Source organism: Galleria mellonella, unplaced genomic scaffold, assembly GCF_026898425.1.
Source record: "Galleria mellonella isolate WM207_F2 unplaced genomic scaffold, CSIRO_AGI_GalMel_v1 utg905, whole genome shotgun sequence".
Taxonomy (NCBI): Eukaryota; Metazoa; Arthropoda; class Insecta; order Lepidoptera; family Pyralidae; genus Galleria; species Galleria mellonella.
The window spans coordinates 3,216,436-3,235,587 of record NW_026442174.1 but is presented as its reverse complement, the minus strand read 5'-3'; the positions used below and the strand labels follow the sequence as shown (position 1 = coordinate 3,235,587).

The 19,152-nt window shown below is 34.6% G+C and overlaps 1 protein-coding gene across 1 annotated transcript; it reads right to left on the bottom strand.

Moving 5' to 3' along the window:
• Positions 1-17: 17 nt before the first annotated feature.
• Positions 18-18,357, bottom strand: LOC113510344 (aldehyde dehydrogenase, mitochondrial). The gene is made up of 11 exons (XM_052902460.1): positions 18,101-18,357; positions 16,734-16,882; positions 15,589-15,685; positions 13,857-14,025; positions 8,550-8,698; positions 7,158-7,260; positions 6,000-6,176; positions 4,311-4,429; positions 2,213-2,377; positions 1,617-1,751; positions 18-1,192 (listed from the first exon to the last, which is right to left on the bottom strand). Exons 1-11 carry the CDS (start codon positions 18,197-18,199, stop codon positions 1,022-1,024), a joined length of 1,533 nt encoding a protein of 510 aa, XP_052758420.1. The 5' UTR covers positions 18,200-18,357; the 3' UTR covers positions 18-1,021.
• Positions 18,358-19,152: the final 795 nt, after the last annotated feature.

Below are 19,152 nucleotides of genomic sequence, written 5' to 3'. Positions count from 1 at the left end.
AATCGTTGAAATAAAACTTTGTACTTAACAATTGTGTTTTATTAAAAAAATATATACATATTCTCTTATAAAATATTAATAGCATTTCTAATGTTACACCAAAGTGTAAAACAAATGGCACAAAGTATTGAGTTCAGTAGTATAGAAGTTTAAATGCAAGAAAAATACTTTTAATTCTAATATAATGGAAGACATTTTTAAATGAAAGAATTATTAATAATTAAAAAACATTCCGAGTGCAATACAAAGGAAACTATTCAAACAAAAATGGGATAATCTAAATAGATTTTATTTTAAACTTGTATAACAACTTTTAAACATGTTAAAAATATTTAAGACGTCAGCTCCTTAACTAAAAGTATAATTCCATTTTTTTTTTAATTAAACGTAAGAAAAAATATATAAGAGAAAATTATTGCTGTAAATAAAATCTAGCCAGATTACATTGCGTAAATTCTAAATCAGAATGAGAGCACTGATCATGCTAATTTAGTCCAAAAGAGGATTAATATTACAAATTTCTAAAAACAAATTTAGTTATTATGCTTAAAACCATCGCACATTACTTATCGCACATTCGCAACTAAGTTGCTACAATTTATAAAAGTATTAATAGACAATATATGTTAAGTACATTATTAATATCCATTTATAGATCTTAAGTATTGATGTGAGCGAAGTTTCACATTTTTTTTTCTATAATATATTATGAATCAGATTCAAGTATTAAGTTAGTAAAATAATAAAATATATAATGTGACCTTTTAAAAAATATGACACAATTTATAAAATGCATTTTACAAAAATACAATCTTGGAATTAAATATTCAAAATATACTTATTTTCAATATAATAAGATATATTTAAGATTAAATGTCAACAAAATATTGATATACATAGAACCTCAACATAAAGGGGTAACCCCCTTATGTTGGAGTTCCATGTATGTCCTTTTGAAATATTACAGTTCAGTAAAATAATTGTCATTGGACCATTTTAATTGCCAGTCTAAATAAAACATTTATGAGTTCTTCTCCGTTAGCTTGACGACGACCGCCTTCACCTCAGTGTAGTTCCGCAGACCGTACTCGCTATTCTCGCGGCCGATGCCCGACTGCTTGAATCCGCCGAATGGTACTTGGTTGCCGAATATATTGTAGTCGTTCACCCATATTGTGCCCGCGCGGATGGACTGTGAAATGGATTTTTCGTGAATACACAACTTTTAGATAGTTTGACGACGCCATACTCCAAATATTTTCTCGGATATTAACGTTTTTTTTTTTACACAATTTTGTGTAAAATTTGATAAGCGAGCTTCGAAATCTATTATAAAACGTGGGTGTTTACCACACCACAGATTCGCAAATTGTTAATATATGTAATATGAAGATTTTATGGGTAACTTCTCTACTATATCCTATCCATTAAAATATAATAAAAAGATATTTATGACATAACTTTGTATATATATCTCGCTGGTAAATTACACTGAACGTAATTCAACACATATGACGTGGGTAGATAAAAAAAAATATACAAATGTATTATAGTTTTACTCTGTCTCTATATTTCTATTCCTGTAAATGGGATTAATGAAATATGTGCAATTATACCTGTATCAGATAATTGGCTTTGTCCAAGTCCTTAGTGAACACGGCGGCCGCGAGCCCGTACACCGTGTTGTTGGCGCGCTCCACCACCTCCTCCAGGCTCGAGAACTTGATGATCTGCTGCACCGGCCCGAAGATCTGCGTTCACATGTTATTGGGTTATTATAGTGTTATTATTGGGGATATTAACTATGTGGGTAACTAGATTTTTTTTACAACACGGGGCAAACGAGCATGCGGCTCACCTGATAGTAAGTGACTACCGTCGCCCATGATCACCCAGAATACTAAAGTCATTGCAGGTGTTGCCAGTCTTTTAAAAAGGAATATGCTTTAAAAATTTAAAAAGGAATTTAGTAATAGGAAAAAGTCTCAGCATCTCAGTCTTCCTCGTCTCAAGACGTACTAAAGTTCCTTCAGGATCGGCAACATAGGCTATTATATAGTGATCGTTTACCATCACATGGATGCGGCACATATTTATTTAGCATCTTCGTTGAGTAAAAACTAAATCGATAGAATTTACTCTCATATTGATTTTATTACAATTTATGTAAATTTATAGATGATTCTTTAAACAAGACAATTATTATAATCACCTCGGTCCTAGCAATATCCATGTCATCTTGTACATCGCTAAACACAGTCGGCTGCACGAAGTATCCCTTGTCGCCGGCACGACCTCCGCCCGCCACTAGCCGCGCTCCCTGGCGACGTCCACTTTCGATCAAACTTAGAATCTTGCCGTGCTGCTCTCTGTCGATCTGGAGGATTAAAAATTACATGAATAATTACACAATGCAATGAAAAAAATTTGACAGAATTTCCGCCATATTGTACTATGACCATAATAAAAACTTCTAAATATTAGAACCAAAAAACAACACATTTCAATAACTAAAATAGGTTTATAAGCCATTTGTTGTCTATGCGAACAAGGGGGTAAGACCTAATTCTAAAGATTTTGTTATGTTTATATAGTTGCCATGCGATGGACTATGTCTAATCTGCGGTAGAATTACGGTGAATTAGTTATTTATATTCAAATTTAGAACTGAAGTTCCATTCAAATTATAAGTTAAATGTTAATAAGTTTTATAAGTAAACACAGCTGGGCAAAATACATGCTCGGCGTTAATTGAAATAAAAATTACAAAATACGATCTCGTGTAATTTTTATATTAAAGATTGGCTTCCAAAAAAAATCGACTTGAATTGTGACAACACCAATTATCTTGATTTCAAAATTAAACTGCTGAATCAATTTATATAAAATATCTATGGTACCAAACTGTAAGTATATCCTTTTAGAAAAAAAAAGGAATTTTACAAATCGGTTTATAACTAACAGAGTTATGAGGTGACTAACAAAAAAAATAACCCAATTGAGAACCTCCTTTTTGAAGTCGGATGAAAATACGAAAAGCAAAATATTTTCAAGTCATATATTTGAAATACAAAATACAGTATACCACCAGAGGGAGACTTTGTACAAAAGTCGATTGCATGGGTACCTCTGTCCCATTCGTGTTTCTACCGTGAAGCAGTTGTGTCTGCATGGTTGTGTTTCGGTTTGAAGGGTGGGATATGGCGTGAATTTACAGGGTACAGAGGAATAACATTTGAGTCCTCAGGAATGGCAACGCATGAGGGGTATCATGGGCGAAACAGTATGTGTGTGTACTGTTATGTCCATGGTACTGCTCATGTCTATAAGCGACGGTTACCACTTTTCATCAGGTGGACCGTCAGCTTGTTTGCCATTCTAAGTTGTATAAAAAATAAGTATTTTAATTATTCTTATTTAAAATACAAAGTACAAAACTTAGGTATTAGATAATGTAAATAGAATTGAAGTAATCCAGCTCAGTATATTAATCAGTAAAAAAAATTTCCTTTCACGAATATGATGTTTTATTACGAAAAATATCGAACGTTATTTTCTACAGAACGCATCCATTTATATCAGTTAAAGCGAAGCGTTAAAATATATTTTAAAGCCACAATTATTTGAAATACTAACTACAAAATACCTGAGCACCTGGTATTTGAATTACTAATTACATTTTTAGGAAGTAATTTAAATACAAATACCAAATATGTATATGTATTTTATTACAAGTAATTCAAATGCTGTCCTGCCCTGTTCGTATATTGTTACTTCAGCCGTACAAAATTATTACTAGTGATATCCACAGAGAACTACATGAATTCTTTGTACAAGTTAATTAATAATCATTCTTCTTTGTACAAATTATAATTTATGTTCATTTTCACAAACTATTATCATTGTCATTTTTTATAGGTAATAATGACATAGATAGATACTCTTTATTGTTCCCTCCAAAAGATTACAATAGTAAACTTATTATAAATATAAATAATTACAAGAAATAATCACAATGAGAAAACAACGGGCGACCTTATCGCTAAGAGCGATCTCTTCCAGGCAACCTTTGGATGGAGAGGAGTAATTATAAACAATTTGGTGGGAGGCACGATGAAAATTTTTTATAGTTCTAAACATAGTAACTCCACCTGCGCTAGCGGTATACGCTGGTAAGACACCAGTAAGCGATAATAGCTAACAATGAAAGCAATTCAGTTAGCCTATCATGACGAATTCCACTTGAATTAACCAGGATAGTTTCCGGGGGGAACCGAACACTGAGTGATGTAAATAGAAGCGGCATGTACCTGCGGCCCGGACTCGACGTCGGGCCTGAACGGGTCGCCGACCACGCGGCGCTTTGCTCGCTCCGCTGCCAACTCCACGAATTTGTCGTAGATCTTATCTTCAACAAATGTACGCGAACCTGCGTTGCAAAGAAATAACACCTGAGTCCTCAGGAATGGTAACGCATGGGGAGTATCATGGGCGAAACAGTATGCTCTGTTATGTCTATGGTACTGCTCATGTCTATAGGCGACGGTTACCACTTTCCATCAGGTGGGCTGTCAGTTTGTTTGCCATTCTAAGTTGTATAAAAAAAAAGGCAACGATAATTTACACTTATTCATTTAAATATTTTTTTATGCCTTGCTGAATTTTTTTTAATACATTGCAATGGAACGATAGCTTCGCCTGCACTAACAGTATACGTTGGCGGCGCACCAGTGAGGGGTGATAGGTAATATAAAAAGTCAATTAGCCCATCGTAACGAATACAACTGGAATTCACCACGACGGGTTCCATGGAGACCACGTGGAGGTCGACCTGATAGGATATATTGTTAGCAATGTGATTGGTAATCCATATTATTAACACTTCCTCCTCCCTGCCCTGCTGATTGTAAGGCTTCAGGGCATCAGGAATTATTGTTGTTACTAGTCGGAACTAGTAGCGCCATAGCCTCCAAGAGGGAGACTTTGTACAAAAGTCGATTGCTTGGGTACCTCTGTCCCATTCATGTTTCTACCGTGAAACAGTTGTGTTTGCATGGCTGTGTTTCAGTTTGAAGGGTGGGATATGGCGTGAATTTACAGGATACAGAGGAATAACACCTGAGTCCTCAGGAATGGCAACGCATGGGGGGTATCATGAGCGAAACAGTATACTTTGTTATGTCCATGGTACTGCTCATGTCTATAGGCGACAGTTACCACTTTCCATCAGGTGGGCCGTCAGCTTGTTTGCCATTATAAGTTGTATATAAAACATTACCCTTTTACTATTCACCTGACTTCAAAATAGGAGAACCTTCTCAATTTTTAGGTTATTTTTTTATGTATTACTTGAGAACTTTGTTATTTATTAATACTGTTTAAATAGTAAGTTTATATACTTTATTCATATCAGTCTTTAATTGTCCACTGCTGAACATAATCTCTTCTTTGGTTACCAGTAGTTACCACGCTTGACAGCCGAGTTGGCAACCGCAGTTAGACTTTGGAGATGTTTTAAGAGAGACGCTGCTATCCATTCCTTGATCATTAAGTTCCTTTAATCGCCTCTAACGACACCCACGAGAAAGGAAGGGGTAGACCAATCTATTACCAGAACCACACAACTTATATACTTTATTGCTCATGTTAAAACTAGATAGATAGAACAGTGGTAGAAAACGAATGTACAAAGGCAATCCTAACTGTCTAAGAGTGGGGGGAATGGGATTGTTAGTAATGGAGACTAAGAATCCCATTGCTAGCAATATACCCAACCATGTCGATCTCCTCGCGGTTCTCCCTGGAAACTATCATGGTTAATTCCTGATGGATTCATCATGATGGGCTAACTGGCCTGTTTTCATTTTCATCGATCACCCTTCACTGGTGCTCCACCAGCGTATACCGGTAGCGCAGGTGGAGCTGCCATTCCATTTTTATCCATAAAAAAAACTATCTAAGAGTTTTTTTCCAGTAAACCCAAAATGGTAGTAAGTTACCGGCGGTGCAGCACTGGCCCATGTTGTAGAAGAGCGCGTGGTGGGCAGCCTCGACGGCACGCTCGAGGTCCACGTCGGCGAGGACGATGTTGGGCGACTTGCCGCCCAGCTCCAGCGTCACGCGCTTCAAGCTGTCCGCCACGCCGCGCTGGATCAGCTTGCCCACCTCCGTTGAACCTATATGATATTTGTTCTTTGTTTTAGGACAGGTACTTAGAATGGCAAAGAATTTTAGAACTTCCTTTAATATAACTTAACGTCCCTTCCGGAAATAAAAGATTCTTAGTAATTGTTAAGATTATAAATTAGATTGTTAGAGTAAAGGCCTAATTGCTAGTAATATACCCTATCAGGTCGACCTCCACGTGATCCCCCTGGAAACCATTGTGCTGAACTCTAGATGTATTCATCACGATGGGCTAACTGAACTGTCTTTTCATTCTCACTTCCCATCTCTCACTGGTGCCTCGCCGGTGTATACCGTTAGTACGGACGTGGTTTACCATTTCATTGTCATCTATTAAAAAAAAGGGTACCCTTCCTTTTTCCAAGATCCTTTCCTCTATACCGTAGGTGGCGGATACCACCAACAAATGTATTGCCAAGGAGTTTTTTTTTAATGTGCAAAAACGAAACCTCGCCTGTGTTGTCGGTATATACAAGCGGACTACTAGTAAAGGATGATAGGTAGTGATAAAAGTGACCAATCGTGATGAATTCAACAATTTTTAAATACGATGGGTTTCAGCGGGAATCGCGTATAGATCGTCTGACAGAATATATTGTTAGCGATGGGGCAGTTATACCTCATTACTAACAATCCTTTTAGTCCCTACCACGGGGGGTTGACGCCAGGCAGGCGGCTGGTGGTAAACCAATAACAAAAACCTTATCTAACATGAATAAAAACATTATGCTGGCCCCAAATAATCGGGATAAGGGAAGGAGATGATAATGGCTTAGAATGGCAAAGAAGTTGACAGCCCATCTCATAACCTCGACTCTTCTCTCAGACAATATACAATTTATCTGATAATAACTCCACTGTAACATTATATATTTGATTTATCGGCTTTTAGTTCGATCTCTTCAAGTTACAACCAACAAAACTATAGCCTTTCATTTCTCTACCTTTACACTTTTTAAAAGGTAACGAACCAGTGAAGGCAATTTTATCCACATCGGGATGTTCGACGATGGCAGCGCCGGCGTCTCCGTATCCTGGCAGCATGTTAACCACACCTGGTGGGAAACCAGCTTCCTGCCAAAAAATATTTATTTACTCATTTATTACAATTTAACGATTTATTAAGATTTGACAAACTTGGCGCTTCTGGTGTAGCGGTTTAACACACCACCTTATCTTAGAATAATCGCCGGTTCGATTCTCGTATAAAACATATAAATACATATCAATTAAGAAAAATACAATCTAATTAATAACTTTTCTATGTTTAAAATCGGACTTCGAAAAATATATCCTATTAATATAATAAATGTGAAAGTTTGTAAGGATTTGCATTTGTTATTAATTCACACAAAAACTATTGAATAGATTTGAATGAAATATGCTACACTTGGTATCGTAACTTACATTTTTTTATGGATAAAAATAGAATAACCCTGACTCCTAAGTAACCCTGCCTGCGCTATCGGTATACACTGGCGGGGCACCAATGAAAAGGCAGGTCAGTTAGCCCATCGTGACGAATTTAACGATAAACTAGTCACGATGGTTTCCAGAGGGTACCGCGTGGAGGTCGACCTCCATAAGGCATATTGACAGCAATAGGGACTAACCTCCCCATTACTAACAATCCCTTTCCCCCTTAGCGCACTGGTAACTTTTTGTCTTTATTCACGTTGACGAAGCCGTAGGAAACAACATGTAGTAAAATATGTTTGTACGAACAATTTTACTAGTACTCGAATAAAATTGCCCCGCTATAAAATACATAAAATTGTTATCTATAATTTAAATAAATTTCTTCAATACCTACGAAAATACAACAGGTGTATATTAACTATTATCAAACAATGCAGACAGAGACTCGTACATAATGCATGATGCATATGATTAAAAATTCATGCTACAGAACAATCGGCCTTATGTTTACCTAGGGATATTTTCAAAAGAATTAACCACGACGGTTGCCACGTGGAATTGCATTAAGATCGTCTGCTAGGATATCTTGCTAGCAATGGGGCTGCTTTTTTTTTAATAGATAATAATGTAATGGTAACCCCGGTTGCGCTAACAGTGTACGCTGGCCGGGCACCAGTGAGGGATGATAGGTGAAGATGAAAGCAGGTCAGTTAGCCCTCTGTGACAAATACACCTGGAATACACCACGATGATTCCTAGGGGGGACCACGTGGAAGTCGACCTGACAGGGTATATTGTTAGCAATGGGACTGGTAGTTCACCTTACCTACAATCTCTCCCCACTCCCTGACAATGGGGCTGATATACCTCATTACTATTCATCTCCCTCCAAGCAATATTTAGCAATGTGCCTACTATTGCGCCAAGGAAATGGTCAATGGTACCTTGACAAGTTGCGCGAGGTACAGAGCGGTGAGGGGTGTCTGCTCAGCCGGCTTCATCACAACGGTGTTGCCCGTCGCCAGCGCCGGCCCCAGCTTCCACGCAGCCATCAGCAACGGGAAGTTCCATGGGATGATTTGACCACATATACCTGTAGACAAATATTACTATCCTATTAATATTGTAATAGCGAAAGTTTGTAAGGACAGATGGATGGATGTTTGTCACGCATAAACTACTAAACGGATTTGAAAATTAATTTGGTATAAGGGCAGGTTATATCCTAACATAGCACATAGGAAACTTTATATACTGCACCATTAATATATTACAGTGGATATAGTCTTTTTCACATTTATAATGTCAGTAAGTATACGGATTAAAGATTTCACGCTCATTTTCATTTATACAATTGATATAAATTTCCTTATTTGTACAGTTGTTGGCATTTGCGTTCCTATTATCATACATCGAACATATATTTTGCTCCATTCGAAAATCGAAATAAGATTTTTTTAAATATTACTAACTTACATTATTTTTTTATATGATTATATATAAATATATTAATAAATTTTATTTGAAATAGTAATAGAATTCTTAATACTTTGTAATTTAGTTTGAATTCTAAATGTTTTTATTACGATTCTATTTATAAAATTTTATGTACACCAAACTCATTGCCATGACTATCAGTCGAGAATGTTGATAAACCGGTTTCATTTCGCTAGAGTTGACGCAGGGTTGTAATAACGTCTCTAAATAATCGTAACATAATCCGTTAAATTTAAAAATTAAAGTATATTTAAGTATAGATAAACCCGAAAATCTAAAAAAATATATAAAGATGTTATTATATTTGTTTTTCTGATACAATTCCCTTTTGTGTACAATAAAGAATAAAAAAATCCAAATATGTTTTAAAAATTTTCATAATTATTATGATAACAATGGTGGGTGGTGACAGCCCTGGCAGTTAAGACTAACATAGGCAGGTATTTGAAGGACGGACTTCAGTGCTTGCTTTATTTTTTTCTTGTTATATTGCTAAAAATACCAATAAATAACTGCTTGTATACCGTGAATTTGCCTGCATGAATTAACATACAAATTATCCATTATGTTAATGTAAGATAAGCTCCATCTCTCAGAATTAACCATAAAACTTATTCAAAGTCATTCAGTTGTAAGTAACAAACATCGAAACATCGCAACAAACCTATACGTTGATATTAATAAGTAAATTAGGTAATAAGATAAATGTAGCCATTTATGTATATTATCTTAATGATGATACGACAATTATTTCGGTTGTTTATCACACATTATCTTCACGAATACACCGCATGTTTGTTTATATTTTATTAAAAACCTAAACGCGAGTTTCATTATTTTAAATCATCATTGCCTGCTATTTATGAGATCCAGATACCAGTAATATCAACCTTTAACCATTTTAATATCACTATTACCTACTACTTTTTTAACCAATCCTTAATTATAGATACTAAGTAAATATTAGTTAAAAAAAACCGACTTCGATTGTGACAAAACCATTTATTTAGCCAGTTATTTGCCCCAGAGTGGGACAATTAAAAAATGTACTCGAATCGATTTTACCCCCCTTGCTCCGGGCCATTTACATGCATTGCTAGGAGTAGATATCGGTGCCGAATTTAACAAAAAAAAATTAATAAAAAAAAATGCTGTATATATTTATTAGGTAAAATTTCGTTTGACGTTACCAAAATATCAACTGGGCGAGTAGAGTCGTCAAGTAAAGTATGTCGGAAAAAATTATGTATCCCCATACATAATTTTTCCCGACAAAGTTTAAGTTAAAGTTATGCTCCCGCATAAAAATTTTAGAAATGTTCAAGTGGGGCATGACACAAAAAAGGTTGGGAAACACTGGACTAATCTGTAAGTATATCTTTTCAGATAAAACAATTTTCCAAACCAGTTTAGATCTATGAGATAACAAACAAAAAAAAAATACAATTAAATTTAAAACCTCCTTGAAAATTGAAAATGGAGGTGTATTTATAAGAATGCCTTTATCTTTTGTTTTAAATATGTTACTTGATAATACTTATTCTATGCCTTATCAATTGTATTACATTAGTTATTTAACAATAGTTATTCAATGCTCGGAGATACGCCATGTGGCCTGGAAATATCCAATGTTATGTTAAGTATGAAATTGAAAACACTTAGAAACATTGTTTGCATACGCATAATTATTACAGTATTGCGAAATTATATGAAAAATAATTATAACAAATGTACATATTTCATTAGTACTGTAGCACTTGGACAAACTATATTCGTTTCTAAGTAAACATTGTATAGAACCGTGTACGTTCCTACCTTGATTTTAACTATGTATTTATTATCTCAATACCTACTATTTTCTTAAATCGTCATTATATACAACAAGGGTGGTTGTGTAGCATACGGTTCGCCTGATGCGAACACTGCGACTCATGAATGCAATAATTAATGTTGACCAGTACTCCTGGCGTTGTCGTCTGTTAGGGTTTAAAGATTTTGAGTCTCAAGTCCTTAGGAATATTAACTGCTTGATTGCTCTGAATGCTTCATGCTCACTTGTCATCACTGATGCGTGCCCCGCCAGCGTATACTGATGGCATAGGTGGGGTTAATATCCATATTAACTATTTAAAAAAAAGTACAATGGACATCACAGTATATTAAGAACTGGTATTCTATAGCAATATCTATATATTCTAGCTACATAATCTATAAACTGGGGGGGGGGGGAAGGGATTGTTAGTAATGGAGACTGAGAATCCTATTACCTGGTTGGGTATATTGCTAATATACCCAACCAGGTCGACCTCCTGGCGATTCCCCCTGGAAACTATCATGGTTAATTCCTGATGAATTCATCATGATGGGCTAACTGGCCTGTTTTCATTCTTATCTATCACCCTTCAGTGGTGCTCCGCCAGCGTATACCCTTAGCGCAGGCGGGGTGACCATACCATTTTCACCCATTAAAAAAAAATCTATAGACTGGTTCAATAACTTATATATTAAAAGTCTGTTACCAATAAAAACAATATTGGATAACAGACTTTTAACATATTCGACAATAGATATCCGATCGATATGAGCGATATTGAAATATGCGATAACCTTTTTTTCTACCATTAATGTTTAAAGAAACCCAAATATATAGATATCGTATTGGTATCCATATTTTTTTTATGTGTGAGAATGGTATGGTAACCTCGCCTACGCTAACGGGATACGCTGGCGGAGCACCAGTGAAGGGTGATAGATGAGAATGAAAACAGGCCACTTAGCCCATCATGATGAATTCATCAGGAATTAACCATGACAGTTTCCAGGGGAAACCGCGAGGAGGTCGACCTGGTTGGGTATATTGCTAGCAATGGGATTCTCAGTTTCCAATACTAACAATCCCTTTTCCCTCCTGGTATCCATATTACCCACGCCTACTTTTAATCCCATTAGAATACCCTCTGTCATATGAAATTGTATGATACGACTAAGTGATTAGATATTTATGTATTTGTTATCATCATCATCTACTTTTTTTATACAACTTAGAATGGCAAACAAGCTGACGGCCCACCTGATGGAAAGTGGTAACCGTCGCCAATAGACATAAACAGTCCATGGACATAACAGAGTATACTGTTTCGCCAATGATATCCCCCATACGTTGCCATTCCTGAGGACTCAGGTGTTATTCCTCTGTACTCAGTAAATTCACGCCATATCTCACCCTTCAAACCGAAACACAGCCATGCAAACACAACTGCTTCACGGTTGAAAACCTGTGTCAACATCATCTTTCATATACCTGTAGTACATACATCTACTATTTACTCACACGATTACACGGACCGCAATTATCTCTACACAATTTCTATAGGTACATTAAATACAATGTAAGTTTTTACACACTGATAACTAGTATGTTCTTGATAACCTTATTTGATCCATTCAAGTTAACCACTCGACATACATTATAATGTAATCGTTTATAATTTATAGTTTACTGCATCTATCTATCTATCTATTTAAGAGCTGCGCTCTTGTCGGTGGAGCTCTTGCTACTCACTACGATTTTCAGCGAGTCTCTTCACCTCTTGATACGACACGAAACTATATCTCGGTCTCCCCCTCCTTCCTTCTATATTACCTTCTATTATAATGTTCATAAGTTCGTCGTGTCGTATCATGTGTCCCAACATTTTTCCCCTTCTGTCCTCAATAGTTCTATTAATTTGTCTTTTTTCCTTATTGCATACCTAATCTATATTATATAATTAATAAGTAATTTACTTGTACTTATTTATACATTAGCTGTATCTTGTAACATAATATTACTAATTTAAAAAACAAAATAAAAAAAATAAATAAGGGAATTTGACAACAATTTTTTAAGTCTCCATATTATTGTATGGTAGCGAAAAGTATTTGAAATTGGGAAAATTGAATATTTAAGATTGAAAACAAAAAAAAAATTCAATTGTTATAAAACCAGTTATTTGAATTTAAAGACTACACTTCTGAACCGATTTTGATAAAATTTCTACGCGTCCAATCTTAAAGTATATCCTCAGCACTTTACAACTGACGAAGTTATGAAGTAAACATAAAGGAATACAACCGAATTGAGCACCTCCTTTCTTTAAAGTCGGTCGAAAATAGAATAAATGAGCTGAAGTCAATTTTACTGTACAATATATGAGAGAGTCGACAATACTAATATCGAAGAGTAATATACCTTCCACAGTCAAATTCTGCCCCGATAGACAAGTGTTTTTTTTTTTTTTTATTGTATAAAAATGGAGTAGTAACCCCGCCAGCGCTAATGGGATACACTGGCGGGGCACCAATGAAGGGTGATCGATGAGGATGAAAATAGGCCAGTTAGCCCGTCATGATGAATTCATCAGGAATTAATCATGATAGTTTCCAGGGGGAACCGCGAGAAGGTCAACCTGGTTGGATATATTGCTAGCAATGGGATTCTTAGTCTCCATTACTAATAATCCCTTTTCCCCCCGATAGACAAGTGTTAAACCTAAGAACAAGGAATAAATCTTTGTGCAAACGAATCTATTGATAGAATCGTCATTGCTAGTGAGTCCATGAGATAGAATAAGATGACGGCCTACGTTGTCTTGTTTTTTCTCATACGAGCGCTAACCGAAAAGAAAATATTAGATTCGTATTCCACTTGTCTATAGGGACTACCATGAATATGTTTAATATTAAAAAAAAAAAAGACTAGTTCTGGCACTCACCTACTGGCTCGTGGCGGGTATACGCGAAGTATTTACCGTCAGTGGGTACCACTTTGCCGTGATTTTTGTCCGCCCATCCGGCGTAATATCGGAGATTCTTTATCACGCCTCCCAGGTCCCCGTGATATGCCGCTGTGTAAGGCTTGCCATTGTCGAGGGTTTCCAAACTCTGTGCAATAATAAAATGAAATTTTATTATATCGTGAAAATCAAAAAGTTTATAAAACTAGTTGTCTGTATGGATACTTTTGTCCCAGTCATATTTCTGACGTGAAACAGCTGTATTTGGTTTGAAAGATAGGATATGGCAGTGACATTTCAGGATACGGTTGTCATCTTAGTCCTGCAGGGAAGAGATTATTAGTAATGTAGACTACCAGTCCCATTGCTAGCAATATACCCTATCAGGGCGACCTCCACGTGGTCCCCCCTGGAAACCATCATGCTGAATCCCAAGTGTATTCATCACGATGGGTTAACTGACCGGCGTTTACATTCTCACTTATCATCCTTCACTGGTGCTCCACCAGTGTACACCGATAGCGTAGTCGGGGTTACTTCATTATAATCCATTAAAATAGGGGCACCACGCAGTATTACCTGTGATGTGCATGGCGCTGTCCAAATCTACAGGCAATAATTACCTCTCTCAAGAGAATCGTCAGCTTGTTTGCCATTTCAAGTTTCATAAAATACTCATAATATGCCACCCTAAAAAATTAAATGTTACGCAATTTAATATCATCATTATTTTTGTGGAAGAGCATAAATATTTTTCTAATAATTCAATATGTATAGAAAGTTCCACTAAGTGCTGATAATCACAATTATTATCATAATCTAATATATAAAATTCTCGTGTCGCGGTGTTTGTTACCAAACTCCTCCGAAACGGCTTTACCGATTTTCATGAAATTTTGTGTGCATGTTCGGTAGGTCTGAGAATCGTTTTTTAATTGCCATAATTATTAGTAGAAATATATATAAAAAAAACTATAATTGATGTATAGATAGCTATCAACAATTGTAATTTAATATGTATTTATTATTTTGAATAATTTATTAACTTAAATAAAGTATACTTTAATTGCCTACAACGCTTCATTCCTCTTATTGTTATAAGTAAATCCTAACACACTTATAGTGTTAGCTATTTTTGATTGAACTCAAAAACCTATTTTCTAGAAATAATGTATATGGCAAAACAACGTTTGCAGGATCAGCTAGTATTGTATATATTTTTATATTTTATTTATAGTAAATATATTATATACATAATTATAAATGAAGAATGAAAACTCTTCATTGTAATTATATCTATATTAATAAGTTTAAATGCAATGGAAGACTAAAAATAACTTGCTTATAAAGTGTAATAAATATGATTTTCCTCATTGTGTAATAAAAACATATTAAAGTGTTGTGAATATAAATAATACTTAAAGTAGGCATAAAATAAATAAACCATGTCACTGTAAGGGTACTGAAGATTGATACTTCGTTTGTTTTATGACAAATCCTTAACTAATATATTTACAGGACGAAAACTATTTAGATAGTTTTTATATTTATGTGTAAAAACAAAAAGTTATTCAGTTTCACAAAATAAAGGTGTACTGATTTTAGAATTATTAAATGTAAATGTAAATACAAAACAGTAATTACAATTATATAGAAAGAAAATTAATCAGCTATATATAAAAATTATACTATGTATGTATTTTTTACATACCGCTAAGTATGTTCTATCCCGTTCAATCAGATCTGCTAATCTGTTGATAAGTACGCCCCTCTGTGAAGCATCCATTGTTCTCCATGGCGATCCCAACCTATAAAAAATAAATGCCCATTTAATAAAATACTTTAACTAAAATCAGAATCAGTTTATAATCAGTTCATAAAAAAATTACATAATATTGTAATAGGGGTGCAAAAAGCCAACAAGCCCTTTATTTACAAATGTTAAAACTGCCCATATAGAATTCAACGGCTTTACCTATTGTTGGACCGATTTATCTTAAATTTGGCAAAAATTTAAAAAAGGGATAAAGGAAGTTTCTTCAAGGTAAGCAACGCGCGCGTAATGCCCCTGGTATTGCAGGCGTTCATAGACTACAATAACCACTTATCATCAGGTGGGTCGTAGGCTTGTTTATCACCTCAGTGGTATAAATAAAAAGAGCTAGCAATTGACGGAATTAACCCTATTTTTTCTTCATTTTTATTATTTTTAAATATTTAATTTCAATTTCTATAACAATCGTATCCTCCTAACATTATACATTGGAAAGTTTATATATTTTTGTATTTGTTACTCGATTATGCTTAAATGGTCGAACAAATTTGAATTAAATTTGGCACATGAACAATTTCCTAAAAAATAGGATACCTTATGTACTGATTCACGTAAGTCAAGGTCGTGGGAAACAGCGAATCTATTAAGAATAAAGGTCGCTCGCTTTTGACAAGGAATTTATTCTCCCACAACTAAAACTAAACTTCAAACTAGTGACTTCAAAAAGGGTTTATTATGATTTCTTCAAGGTCGGGTCAGTAATACGCACATGATAGCCTTAAAGTGGCAAGCGTCCATAGGATACAGTAATCGACCATCTCTGTTTAATAACCTATACTTATTTAGGGGGATAGGTTGTGGGATAAAAGATATTTTGGTTTGTAAGTAACTTATGTTGGTTTTAAGTAATAAAACATGGGCACGTAATTTATTTACGATTTATGTTTATTGTAACAAGAGAGAGAGAGAGAGAGAGAGAAAATATTGCTATCATAAAAATAACAAATCTGTGTTATTAGCTAACAGCTTATCTGCCATATTTGTAGTAAAGGGTAAATAAGAATGCAAAATAGAAAATATACCTAAAGGCTTCTTTAGCAGCCTTGACAGCTTTATCCACATCAGCTTTGCCAGACTGCTGTACCTCAGTTATGACCTCTCCAGTAGCAGGATTCTCTGTTGGAAAGGTTCTGCCATCTGATGACTTCACCCATTCATTGTTGATGAAGAGCTGCAATAAATATTATACTATATATATATTTACTTAGTATATACAAGTTTTTCTAATCTGAAATTTTTGAATTGGTATTAGACATTCTAAAATTGAGAACTTGTGTTTTTCATAAAATTTACCTACAACTTTTAGTAAGGGTAGGGGGGCAGGGATTGATATGCCCTATTGCTAGTAATATACCCAATTAGGTTGAACCCCATATGGTCCCCCTGGAGACCATGTTGAATTCCTAGTGTAGTCAACACAATGGGTTAACTGACCTATCTTTTCATTCTCACCAATCATCACCTCACTCGTGCCCCATGGGGTATATCATTAGTATGAGCAAGGTTTACTATTCCGTTGTCATCTATTAAAAAAATACTTTAAGTGGAATATTATGTGAAAGGGTTAAAATTATATTTTTATTAAACACATGTTAATTTTTTTATATATATTTTAATAGCACCTTTGATACTAAATTAACTGTTTTAAATAAATAATGTAAAAACAATTATCATTTATCTCCAAAGGTAGTAAACTACAAAAAAAAATTTAAATGATCACAGTTATAAAAGTAGAAGTGAATATTATAGGAAAAATAGAATGAAGTTTCTAATTAGTGCAGAAATTAGCAACATCTTGTCAAACGAACTTAGTTTTGTATTTTAGATTTTACACACAGTTATGGCCAAAAACAAAGCCAACAATATGACCAATAATAATTATTATTGTGTTTATTTCATATAAGAAACTCAATACATACATTTGTATAAGAATCATTTTATCTCATACCTATAATATCAAATTCAGTATTAAATTAAATTTTATCTAAAGAAAACAAGACAACCTCTTTACAGCTTATTTTATATAGGTACTGAAGTCAGAATGTAAGTTTAGCTCGCAATTTATTTTTAAATTTTATTGTAAAAACTAAAAGGGACTAAAATTTAAGATAATTTTCTCTTATTACTATTATAAAATTTTATAAAGTTTAGTAATAGTTAGTAATTAATATCCATGTTATTTAGTTCGTGCTGTAAATATTACTTATGTGTGCGACTTAGGAAGTTTTATCCATGGCCATGAATATATTAAAAAAAATATTTATCGTAAAGGTTATTCACCTTTATAAACAAGTTCCATTCACGATTAAGCAACAATTACATAAAATACAACAGTACACTATAAACATTAGAATGTGTTATAATTATAAAAACAAAATATATCACTTACACCTGTATAAAGTATCTCGGGATTCGTTTGTGGAGCCGGCGCCGCCACAGAAAATTTAGCTTTTTGTAGTTTTACGACTTTATGAATGTTGCGAAACATTTTTTTGATAAATGCACTAAATACCTACAAAATTAGCTCAATAATCGAAACCGATCAAGCTTTGTCGTCTGTAATCAATATAAAAATGAGAAGTTACTTAAAGTGATAAAATACCAACTACGGAAGCGAATCCAATGATATCTCCGCCTCTAATACAAATAAATTACAAAATAACATATGACTGTAGTAATGTGCTAGTGTCGAGTCAGATTGATGATAAATCGATTACCTGCTAAGACTCAATATACAGAATTTTTATACAAGATATTGTAGTACATTTTTCAAGTAATTGCTGTCTATCATTTTTTATCAATCTCTAGGGTTCCCTACCAAAAAGTTTCAAAGAAATTCTAATTAATTAACCATAATTATGGGCAAAATAAAAAATTGCAAATTGTAGTTTCAATAATAATATATAAACTATTAGATCTCTATTTCATACGAGAAATGCAATGAAGACCATTTTATTTTATATTTTTGTACAGATGTTCCCTCAACGTGTGAGTGACTGACTGGGTATTATTTACATTTTTACAAACAAAATAAATGATTGAACTTCTTTTATTATTTTCATTAACAATAAGATCCAAAAAAGAATTGAAAAAGTACTGGAGTGGAATACCCGTACAAGTAGTTAAGTACTTGTTCAAGTCGTTTTTTTATCGAGCTTTACAGCTTCACCAGGCGCGTGTGCTAGAGCAAGTGTAGATAGCACTCCAAATCCATGAGAGGGGAGCGACAAAGTGTCGACTCTTACCTCTTACTCGACTGTGGTTTACGCCCAAGAGCGCTGAAGTGGCTTGGGCCTTGACTTAGGCCACCGCACTTCAACCCCCATCGAGGAACGGAGGGTTGGTTTGAATCGAGGAAGAATGAGTCCGTGTATTACTCAGGTATATACCTGACCGTGCATGAACAGTATGTTGGGGGTCTTCATCCCCGCTGGTGGGAAC

Coding starts and splice junctions, on each gene's coding strand:
- LOC113510344 (XM_052902460.1), bottom strand. CDS start 18,199: ATGTTTCGCAACATTCATAAAGTCGTAAAACTACAAAAAGCTAAATTT. Junction 8,699..13,856: donor TACCCGCCACGAGCCAGTAG/GTGAGTGCCAGA, acceptor ATTTGTCTACAG/GTATATGTGGTCAAATCATC. Junction 2,378..4,310: donor ACGTCGAGTCCGGGCCGCAG/GTACATGCCGCT, acceptor TTAATCCTCCAG/ATCGACAGAGAGCAGCACGG.